Source organism: Lutjanus erythropterus, chromosome 5 (assembly GCF_056507025.1).
Source record: "Lutjanus erythropterus isolate fLutEry1 chromosome 5, fLutEry1.hap2, whole genome shotgun sequence".
Classification (NCBI taxonomy): domain Eukaryota; kingdom Metazoa; phylum Chordata; class Actinopteri; order Lutjaniformes; family Lutjanidae; genus Lutjanus; species Lutjanus erythropterus.
In genome coordinates, this window is record NC_139321.1 from 1,346,304 (window position 1) to 1,358,260 (window position 11,957).

The following is an 11,957-nucleotide window of genomic DNA, read 5'->3' on the forward strand; positions in this document are numbered from 1 at the left end:
AGAAAAGAGCAATCTGACATCGGGGTTTTCAATAAAAGGCCAAAATGTCATAAGTAATGATTCTTTCCGATTCTCCAGCCCCGTTTGTATTAATAGATCATGTAGCAAGTGAAGGCAGCAGCGCGGTTTATCCAATCACCAGCGAGCACAGAGTGACGTCGCCGATGTAAACAAACATAGGCAGCGCGGCGGCCATGACAGTTAGAAAGGAGTTCGCCATAGAGTTCGACCGTCTGATCCGCTGGCTTCGAATTAATCAAGTTTTCAGGTATTCCAGTCATTAAAACACTGCCTTCTATTTCCTAACGTAACTGTAATGTTATTGAATGACTGTTATAATGTTTTGCTGTTGGTGAAACTCGCTCTTTCTTCTGGTGTATTTGCTGTAAAATGGCAGAGTCAGCCACAGTCGTTAGCTGAGCAGAGAGCGGCCATCACAGCAGCGACCCTGAACGTTACACGCTCGGTGTTTAACGGCTAAATCATCGTGTTTTTGTGTGTTAAACCGTGTCTCTGTGTGTCTGTAGGGTCGTCGGTGGAACTGCGGAGATCCGGCCTGTGTTTCTTTGTGTGTGCGAGGAGTGAAATGAAAGACCCGAGACTGAGCAACAGCGTCGCCCCCAACATGACGATCAGCAACGAGGTCATCCTGAGCAACCAGGTCAACATCGAGGACAACAACCCGTTCGCTGAGTACATGTGGATGGAGAACGAGGAGGAGTTCAACAGACAGGTGAGACCCTGAACACAACACCCAGAAAAATACACTCAGAAACAGTCTGTTGTTCAGGTGTGAAGTCAACATGTCCACCTACACGGACAGCTTTTGTCCTCTTCAGCTGGAAATTAGGTCAGACTGGTGAGGAGGGAGGGACTACAGCTGCAGCGATCAGACGATTTAATTGATTAGCTGATCAACAGTGAATGACCTGTTAACTCTTTTGATAATCAAGTAATCGTGTCAGTCATTTTTCAAGAAAGAATGTCAAACATTTTCTTGTTCCAGCCTATTAAAGGGCCAGTTCAGATTATTTAATGTGGGTTGTGAGCTACTGGCAGTCCACACGTCCCCCAGTTTGAAGAAGCAGCAGGAGTAGTGTGAGCTAAATTTAGAATATTTTCATCACTTTACTTTGTTTACAGACAGACTTTTCTGTCAGGAAACCACTGTGATATAGGCCAAATATCACTCTCTCCAAACCAACCAAATGTTATTGAGAAAATCAGTAATTTTATTTCACAGAACACAGGAGTTGTTGCTCCACTGTTGCCATGTTCTGTTTGTTGTTGTGAGACTTTTGTGAATCTGAACTAACCCTTAAACACACCACACTCACACAATACCTCAAACAAACTAACAGATGAAGGCAGCAATGGACCAAAAACTCCTGTGTTCTGTGAGGTGAAATTGTTGATTTTCTCAGCGGAGTTTGGTTTGGAGAGAGTGATATTTGTCCTATATAACAGTGGTTTACTGTCAGAAAAGTCTGTCTGACAGAAAGGTAAAGTGGTGAATATATTCTAAATTCAGCTGACACTTAAGCTGATATTGATTTTTTTTTATGTCTAAAATACATTTTACACCACACTTCCACCATACAACACACTTCACACATATACATATTGTTTTAAAAGGTCAGTTCAGATTCACTGAAGCCGCACAATAACACAAAATGTTTTCTTAACCAGTCATTTGGTCTGAAAGTATTAAAGGAGAACTCGTCATCATTAATTATTAATAATCTTGTAGAAGGAGCAGATGTGTTTAACTGTTAAATTGAGCAAAATGTTAATGGAGTTTGGCAGACAGTGAGACAGAATGTGTTATTTCAGAGCAGTGGGCTTTTGTTTTCAGGATAACAGGCTGGACTTTATATTGACAGCTGTCAGAGTTATAAACAGCTGATCAACTCCAGGTCCACTCTCCAGTACTGAAACTATTAATCGATTGGATGGTTGAAGAAATTAAATCAGCAACAATTGTTTGAGTAATGAGTGTATTTCTGTCATCTATCATGTAGATGTACCTGCTGTATTTCACCATCTGACCAATGTTAGCTGAGATGTAAGCTAGCTTTAGCCTCAGTCTGTTAGCATTAATGTTATATCATGTACACAGCTGTTAGCTAACTTTACATAAACACTTTCACAGGGTTCTTGTTTTAAAACGTGTCAGATGGAAACATTAAAACATCAGCTGGAGACTCTCAGCTGTGTTATCATTAGCATTAGCTTACATCAGCAGCTACACTTATGAAATCTGCTTGTGAGTCTTTATTTTAGTGACAAAATCCACCGTCGTCAGCTGGAAATGAGAATCTGCTTTTGTTTAACTTCTCTGAGGAATCACAGACCTCATGTTTCAACAACTGTTCCCAATTTCATTGTTAAATCTGCCGCCATTATTACTGTGAACTGTATACATGCAGCATAGCAACAGTAACCAAGGAAGGCGGGGCTTAGCAAAGGGTCAATTGGTGCTCAATCCACATCTTGTGAATTTTTGTTCTGGAATAAAAATAGATCTTTAATATCGGCCACTATATCAATGAACAGATAATTTTTCCTGTTTGAAATTGGAATCAGTCTGAAAAATCTCAGACCAGTCAGGCTGTGTTCAGAACCACATCATGGTTTTGTTTATTTTAGTACATTAATTAATTCTCATGTTGTGTCAGAGTTAACTCGCTCACTCCGTGAACTTTGACTTTTCTTACTGAGGCAGAATCTGATGATTCATCGAGGGCAGGACTCAACAACACACACTCACGTCACATTAATGTGAAGACACACTCGTGTCAGGCGCAGACGCTGACTCAGTGTCTGTCTGATTCTTTTATTCACCTGAGGCTGTTTGGAACATTAAATGTACACTATATTAAGAATATTTTCACCTCTTTAACTTACTATCAGACAGACTTCTCTGGAACTGGAAAAGCTTGAAAATGCACCTGGTAAATGTTTCAAAAGTTGAATCTGACTTTAGAAAAGGTGCAGGAACCCTGAAAATATAATATAATAATCCAAATTAATTTACTGTTAAATCAACAATTTTGATTGTTGATGAAATTATTTCAGCTGTTGTTCTCTGGGAAAATAAATGTGTACTATGGAGCGGCTGTAGTTGATAAAAAAACAGTCCTCTTCTCCGTGTGACCCAGATACACAATGTGTGTGTGTGTGTGTGTGTGTGTGTGTGTGTGTGTGTGTGTGTGTGTGTGTGTGTGTGTTTGTGTGCGCAGGTGGAGGAGGAGCTGTGGGAGGAGGAGTTCATCGAGCGGTGCATCCAGGAGTTGATGGAGGAGGAGGAGCAGTGGGAGTGGTTCATCCCGTCCAGAGACCTCCCGTCTCAGACCGTCTCTCAGCTGCAGGACCAGATCAGTCTGCTCGTCCTCGACTCAGACGTTCATGCAGACGCAGACTTCGACCTTGTGGTAAGCAACACTTATTAGATAATTAACAAGCAATTTATTGATCAGTTGCCTAGAAAAGAACTAGTGACAAAATGCTACAATCATGTGTCAGTTAGTTTTTCTGTTTTACGTCTCAGTAAACTGAACCATCGTGTTTTGGACAGTCAGACAAACAAAACGAGACATTTGAAGACGTCACTTTTCACTGAAGAAAACTGTAAAGACATTTTATCAACTTTGTTGACGGGGAAATGAATCGTCAGCTAAAGCAGTGATGAAAATATGTTGTGCTGAAAACCAAACATTCATACTTTCAGTACCAGTTAGTTGGTTAGTTAGTTAACATCCAGTTTAATCACATTAAATAGTCTGATTGTGTTTAATCAGGTTTAAATCTGCACGCCGTGATTCATGTTTCAAAATGAAAGGCTGCTTTTTCACGTCTTTTACGTCGGTTTTTTTTTTTGGTTATGTTGTTTTCATCTTTAACATTGATTTTTGTCGTGTTTTCAATAAGTGTTTTTTCCGTCTTTGTCTTATGTCATTTTTGTCTTGTGTTATTGTCTCGTTACATTGTTGAACATCTTTTACGTTTTCATCTTGATTCGTCTTTTACATCATGTTTTCTGGTTTGGTCATTTTTGTCTTGTTTTATGTTTGTTTGTTTTTTTGTCTTTTTTCTTTTTGTTACATGATTTTTGTCTTGTTTTTTTTATGGACAGTTTTTGTTTCATCTTATGTTTTTGTCTTGTTGCATCTTTTACCTTCTCTTTATCTTGATGCTGATGTCATCACTCTCTTCTTCTTCTGTGCTCGGCAGGTAAACAGCAGTCTGAACCCCAACGCCAAGGAGTTCATCCCGGGGATCCAGAAACACGTCATGTGACCCCACTGGGCCCCGCCCCCTCCAACCCCAGTCCGCACTGTGACATCATCAACAAGATGTCCGCCGTATCCTGCAGCTGCCGCTCGACCTTCAGCCTGATGTGTTGCCAAAGTTACAAAGTTCTGCTCGCATGTTTTCAGTCACTGTTACTGTTAGTTACTGCGATCACCTGATCACCTGTCCGTCCGTCCGTATGTCTGTGTGTGTGACTCTCTGAATGTAAATCAGCTGAGAGGAGTGTCTGTCTGTCCGTGTGCGTGTGTGTGTGTGTGTGTGTGCGTGTGTGTTTGTGTTTTCACTTTAAGAACAAACTGGTTTCTGTTTCAATCAGCTCTGATGTTTTCAGTCACTCTGAGCTTTGATTTGCACTTTTAGAAAAACGAACGTCGTGTTCACATTTTATTTAGAGTTTAGAGCCGGTCTGATCCGGCTGTTGTTGGTTCTCTGCTCTTTTTAGTCTTTTCTCAGAGTCCTTTGCGTGTCGGTCCTGCTGCCTCACTAACTGATCTTTGTTTGTTTGTTGTTTTTCTAAATGCACATAAAGTACTGTATAAAAAGTCATATAAAGAAAAAACTTGTAAAAAAAATCTATTTTTTCTTAATCTATTTGAAAATAAATGTTTATGGAGAAAAAGTCAATCAGTGTGTTTTGACTGATTTCTTTTTATTATTCAATAATTTGCATGTTATTATTTGAACAATTAATTGTTTGCTCAATATAAATAATATCTGAAAATAAAATGAAGAGAAATGGTAAAATTCCAAAGATATTGAGTTTGTCGTTATAAATGTGGGAGCTGAATCATTCAGGACGCACAGACACATCAGTTGACCTGTTAACACCTTAATGAATAACATTATGACCACCCGCCTAATATTGTGTTGGTCCCCCTCTTGCTGCCAAAACAGCCCTGACCCGTCGAGTCATGGACTCCACTGGACCCCTGAAGGTGTGCTGTGGTATCTGGTACAAGATGTTAGCAGCAGATCCTTTAAGTCTTAAGGTCTTAAGTTTGTCCAGCACATCCTACAGATGTTTGATGTGATTGAGATCTGGGGACTTTGGAGGCCAAGTCAACGCCTCAGACATGTTGTGCTCCTCAGACCGTTCCTGGAACATTTTTACTTTGTGGCACGGAGCATCATCCTGCTGAAAGAGACCTCAGCCATCAGGGAATACCGTTCCCATGAAAGGGTGTTCATGGTCTGCAACAATACTTGGGTGGTACGTGTCAAAGTAACATCCACATGGACGGCAGGACCCCAGGTTTCCCAGCAGAACATTGTCCAAAGCATCACACTGCTTCCACCATCTTGTCTTCTTCCCATAGTGCATCCTGGTGCCATGTGTTCCCCAGGTAAGCGATGCACACACACCCGGCCATCCACGTGATGTAAAAGAAAACCTGATTCATCAGACCAGGCCACCTTCTTCCATTGCTCCGTGGTCCAGTTCTGATGCTCACGTGTCCATTGTTGGTGCGTTCGGCGGTGAACCGGGGTCGGCATGGACACCCTGACTGGTCTGCAGCTCCATACACAACAAACTGTGATGCACTGTGTGTTCTGACACCTTTCTATCAGAACCAGCATGAACTTCTTCAGCAGTTTGAGCAACAGCAGCTCGTCTGTTGGATCAGACCACACAGACCAGCCTTCACTCCCCACGTGCATCAATGAGCCTCGGTCGCCCATGAACCTGTCGCCGGTTCACCTCTGTTCCTTCTTTGGACCACTTTTGATAGATACTGACCACTGCAGACCAGGAACACCCCACAAGAGCTGCAGTTTTGGAGATGCTCTGACCCAGTCGTCTACCATCAGTTTGTGCTCGCCCATTTTTCCTGCTTCTAACACGTCGACTCTGAGGACAAAATGTTCACTTGCTGCCTGATATATCTCAGCCACTAACAGGAGCCATGATGAAGAGATAATCAGTGTTCTTCACTTCACCTGTCAGTGGTCATGATGTTGGGCCTGATCGGTGTAGATGCATCAAGATGACAAGGTGATGCCAAAATGGCAGTACAACTGCACATTTATGCACAAATGAACTCTTACCAAGATTTAAGGATGAAAAAACTTTAAATCCAGATCAAAATCATCCAGATGTTCTAACCTCTTTTTGCTGTCAGAGATAAAAGTGATCGTCTAAGTTTTATCCTGATTTTTCAAAGACCTGTCAGAATCATTCTGATCCAGATACCACAGGATCAGCATCACAGAATCTGGATTTACAGTCTTTGGATCAGCCTCCATCAGTCAGACTAACATTTCATTGGTGCAAACCAGTTCACATATCATTAGCATCATTATTATTATTATTATTATTATTATTATTATTATTATTATTATTATTATTATCATCATTAGTTGTAGTAGTATTATACATTGTATTAATTAATTAAATGTCCTTCTGGATGAAGTAACTTTTTTATTGATCTAAAGACCCTCAGTACCAGAATGTTTCACAAAACTTGATATTTTCTTTAACATGAACATTTTTCTAACAGCTTGGAGTTTTGTTTTGTTGTTTTTTTGTCAGGTGTCTCACCGACCCGTCTACATCAATGACAAATACAAATCAAATCAATACGTCGATTCCACCGAGCGCGGCTCTATGATGTCACTTCATGTCCCAACAGCAGCGTTTCAGAAGATCTGTCCATCTGATTTTGCTGATTTTGTCATTCCTCTTTGATTTTTGTGCTTCTTCTTTGACGGCTCTGCAGTTTGTCTGTTTTTATGATTGTGTTTTATTTTGAAGATTTACCAGATTCTTAAAGCCACTCCTGTTACTAACTTCCTGCTCCATCAGTCTGCTCTGCACAGCTCGATGCAGCTTCCATCAAAAATATATTTAATATATCAAATAAATACATTTAAAAATATTTGAAGTGGAGCAGAGCGAAGAGAGAATCAAGCTGTAAAACATTTTTAGAATTTAAAAAAAACACTGGAATCTTCCTTTAATTTTAAGAACAAACACAATCAGACAGGAAACCAACTGCAGGACCCAGTTCTGCACCAAAACTACAAACCTGAACCTCAGAACAGGATGTTGTTCTCTGTGGTTCAGCCGCTCAGATCTGATTGGTCAATATTAAAATCTGTCCCTCTGTCTGCAGACACTGTGTGTCCACAGACACTGTGTGTCCACAGACACATATCTGTCTGTGGACACGAGTCCAGGTGTAGTCTGTGGTCTACAGCGTCCCCTGTGCCACCCTCCTGAACAGCGTCTGTCTCTGCGCCGTCGTCATGGTGTCGCAGCTCTGCAGCAGGTTGGCGATGATGAGCGTCTGCTGGACGCTGGAGGACTTGACCCACAGACGTCCGTTCATCCCGACAACGAGCTCACAGGGGAACAGCTGCTGCAGGTCGGACAGGATGTCACTGTGGGGGGACAGCAGTCTGGACAGACGGGGGAGGACAGAGACCAGTGAGGACACTCATTCATTCACAATCCAGGGTGTTTTCACTGGATATTTGGAGCCAGAAAAGGAAAAGGCTGGAGACACCGGAGTTTAGCAAACTGTTTTTCTGGGGACCAACTTTTTAAAAATGATCATATGATCATGACCTCATCAATGAATCTTGGGAAAAGTTAATTTGTGCATAAATGAACATTTCAGACCATTTTTACTGCCATGTCTGAAATAAATGTCTTTAGTCTGACCACAAAATATTTTGTTGACCTACTTGAGATACTGTTCTTCTTTTGATGAACTTGAATCTTTGAAGTTTATAAACTAAAAATAAAGTTTTTCTAAAACTATGCACAGCAAACTGGAAAATATTAAATTATTAACCATTATTCACTTCCTCTTCAACAAGTTTACTCAGTAATTTTTGAAATACAATTTTTGGGGTTTTATAAAACTCAAAGATTCAAGTTCATCTAAAGAAGAAAAGAAAATTATCTCAACAAAACATTATTAGTTAGTAAACAGTGTTTAGTTTGAGTCGGGTTCAAAACTCAAAAATCTGTTGGACTAAGTTTCCTTCAGATTTTGATTTGTTTTTACAGCGCAGGACGTTTTAACCTACTTCATAAAGAAGTTCATGTGGGTGGAATTAACAGGCTCTTGTTTTTTCCTCTCAGTAAAACTATACACACTTTTTAAATGCTTCATAAAAGCTGTACTGCAGAGAAATCTTACATTTAGCAGAATTTCCTCCACGGTCTTTTACTTCTTTGGCGACCCAAATAAAATCTCCTGTGACCCACATGTGGGTCACGACCCAGTGTTTGGGAATAACTGGTCCTGACCTTTGGTGCCATTTATCTACACAGACTGTTTTATCATGAGTTGCAGAGTTTTGAACAGTTTCATGTAAGAACTATTTTCTTTCTGCAGTAGAATCTACTTTATTTCTCACAATAAGTTCTGTGGATTATCATGAGTGACCAGGCCATGATTTTTGGAAAGAGACGCTGGATTTGAATTTTTTAAACCTATTTTTTGGCTCTTTGAGTTCCACAAGCTGAGTTTTGTCTAATTCCATTAAATTGGAGAGAAGAGAGACTCTGTGGCCAAAATCTCCACAGTGCTGTTTCATTGTCACTGGAATAAACTGCCTTTGATTTTTTATGAAATATACAACAAATAAAGAAAGAAACTGCAACCTTTTTATGCAATTTGGTTTTTACCGCAATTCCATTGCAAAAAATACCTAAACACATTGCAACATGCATGCAATTTTTTAGAAAAGCAGCCTTGAAATCAGGCATTTTAGGATTCAACAATCAGCCCCAAAAACACTTAAATCCTTGAGGGGCTAATAAATACAAAAAAGTAAATGTCAAAACAGTGAGTCAGTTGATTGAGACGTACATGCATGATGTCTGGGTGTGTGACTGCTGTGGTTGGTAGAACTCGCAGGAAGCTACGATGATCGGCCAAATTTGCAGAAAAGTTGCAGAGTTTGGACAAAATCATAAGGTTTTGCAGAATTCACAGGGTGTGAATTGTTGTGATCGCAACATCATAACTTTCTGGAGGGACTGGCCTTTGACCTGTTAATCAGGGAAAAGTATCCGCTGACATGCATACATGTTCTCTAAATGATCCGTCCAGTACCATCACTCAGAAAGTGTCTCCTGAGGTTAAATATCCAGTCCTGTTTACTTCAGTAACATAAACTAGCTTTGCTTTACAAACACACATTTGTCTGCCTCATGATTAACTTTGAATGCATCACTCCCCTGCTGCCTCCATGCTTAAGGATGTTTGTACCTTCTGACGAGTCCCAGAGAGACGGTGAAGAGCAGACCACCTCCTCCAAATACTCCCATCCCATTGGCTCGTCCTGAACTGTCCACACACACCAGCTCTGGCTCCATGTCCTTATTGGCTATGACGAACTGCGCGAACACCAGGTCCCCCACCTGTACAGGTAACACACACAGAAGGAGGGAGGGGTGAACCCTGCTGCCTTCACGTCAGTGTCTCACCTGGACTTCTGTGTGTCATCAGCGTCTCACCTGGACGTTGGGTCGGTTTCTCTTGGTCGCTCCCTCAAACGCCAGATAGGACAGAGATGCTTGCTCGCTGCCTCCAAAGTCCACCTTGAAGACGTCTCCTGATTTGACGGTTACGATGCCGATGACTGTCTCTCCTTTAGCTGGGACATACTGAGGACACAGAGACACATTCAAGTCCCAGCATGCACTGCTCCACCACCTGTACTCTGTTTCTAGAAGGTCCTCATTTGGCTTGAATACAGCCCTCTGTCAGGAGCTGCCGAACTCCATTCAAATACGCAGTTATTTAAAATTCAACTGAATTTGGTTCAACGGCTTTAACACTCTGAACAAAAACTTTATCCTTTCATACTCTGGTTTGGTCTTCTGAGTAATTCGGGTGTAAGTGATTCACTGAAGGGTTCTATGTTACTAAATTATCCGAAAGTTTAAGCGTTAATTCCCGCTGTTCGCCGTTGTAAAGCACGGGGCGCCTCAGCGGGTGGATGGAAGATATGACAGCGGGCTTAATGAATAAAGTTTAACTGAAATGGCACAAATGACAGCATGATCTTGTTATTTTTAAGCCGTAATAACTACTGATCCTTAATGATTTACATTCCGTCTAAAAAATCCTGTCATGTGAGGCGTTCACGTGTGCTGACAATAAAAACCCTGAATCTCAAGATTTCTCAAAGGAGCTCTGCCCATTACATTAAAATGCACATTAGTCAGTAACCGTTTTCATGCTGTGTGTCTGTCTTGTCTCACCCTCTTCTGCTGGGAGTCGATCCAGAACACGTTGGGCTGTTTGTGTCGGAGGACCCCGCTCTTACACACCAGCAGCCGGTCTCCGCTCCGCCTCAGACCCGGACCACAGAGCAGCTTCTCCGGCTTGGCGGGGGCCGTCAGAGAGAGGCTGTCCTCGGCCTCACAGCAGAACTCATCTCCCGGTAACAACACGGATCCCACTTTCTCCTTTAACCCGGGAAACATGACGAGTACTCCGCGGCAGCTCAGCTCAGCATGTGCCGCAGTTGTTTTTGTTGTTCCACGGACACAAATCACTGTGACACACAGGAAGGAAACAGGAAATACTCCACCTGCAGCGGTGCAGCGGCCTCTACGGACCGGAGGAACAACAACACCTCACAACATTTTATTTATTAGTTTGTTTGTTTGTTATTTATTATTTTTATATTTTGTTTGTGATGTATTTTAAATTATATATTATTATTTAGTGTTCTTTATTGAACAAATTGCACATGTCAAATATACTCACAATAAAAGTTTATACATTCAAAATAACGAAGCCAGAGGGGCTACCACAATACATTTAATAAATAAATTTAATTTGCAAGTGATCACTAAGAAAACCAGCATGCAGCAGATTCTTATGGATATTACTGAACAATTAAATAAACAAACAAATGAAGAAAGAAAGAAATACAATAAAATCTAGCAGCACAGACTGAGAGGGAACAAACACCGCTTGAATAAAATAATAATGATGTAAATGAAGCTAAATATAATATTTACATCACAATAATCTCATCATAACGCTGCTGCCTGCTGCAGTACTTACAGTATTCGTGGTACAATCAGCAGTACAATCAGCAGTACGGAGGGAGACTTGTTCTCCAGCAGGGGACGCTGTTGTTCTGTTGTTATTTCTCAGAGATCAGCTGATCTTCAGTCCTCCTCTGTTTGAAAATATTTCAGAAAGTTTATCTGAAGTTACTGTCTGTTTACTTCATCATTAATTATTAATAATTTCCTAATCTATATGATCTATCTTTTTCTGCTGTATATGTTTACATCATATTCTCCATATATTCCATCATATCTGATGTGTAATGAGAAATGATGTCTGATCTTTTCTATTTTCACTTGAAGAACACTCGGAATTTTGTGTCAGAAATCTTCTGTAATCTTTATTGTTATTTTTATTATTATTGTTGTTGTTGTTGTCTACGATTTGATTTGACTTTTCAATTGAAATTTCTTTTGACAGCTCTGCTGTTGTATATGTAAGATTATTGGTTTTATGTCCTGATAACTGTCATTTAAAATTTTAAATTCTTCTTTTATATCTACATATATTCTAATAATTCTGCTCCAGCAGGGGGCAGCAGAGTCTGACAAGGACTCAGGTGAACTTCTGCAGGATGCAGAGGAAGTTACACTCTGT

The 11,957-nt window shown here is 40.7% G+C and overlaps 2 protein-coding genes across 2 annotated transcripts; one reads left to right on the forward strand and one right to left on the reverse strand.

The window, feature by feature from the left end:
* Positions 1–500: 500 nt before the first annotated feature.
* On the forward strand, positions 501–4,938 carry LOC146326298 (polyadenylate-binding protein-interacting protein 2-like). Its single transcript, XM_084718535.1, has 3 exons — positions 501–733; positions 3,243–3,434; positions 4,234–4,938. Exons 1-3 carry the CDS (start codon positions 587–589, stop codon positions 4,297–4,299), a joined length of 405 nt encoding a protein of 134 aa, XP_084574661.1. The 5' UTR covers positions 501–586; the 3' UTR covers positions 4,300–4,938.
* A 2,515-nt stretch (positions 4,939–7,453) lies between these two features.
* Positions 7,454–10,845, reverse strand: exosc3 (exosome component 3). Its single transcript, XM_084718537.1, has 4 exons — positions 10,538–10,845; positions 9,788–9,937; positions 9,540–9,691; positions 7,454–7,713 (listed from the first exon to the last, which is right to left on the reverse strand). Exons 1-4 carry the CDS (start codon positions 10,760–10,762, stop codon positions 7,506–7,508), a joined length of 735 nt encoding a protein of 244 aa, XP_084574663.1. The 5' UTR covers positions 10,763–10,845; the 3' UTR covers positions 7,454–7,505.
* Positions 10,846–11,957: the final 1,112 nt, after the last annotated feature.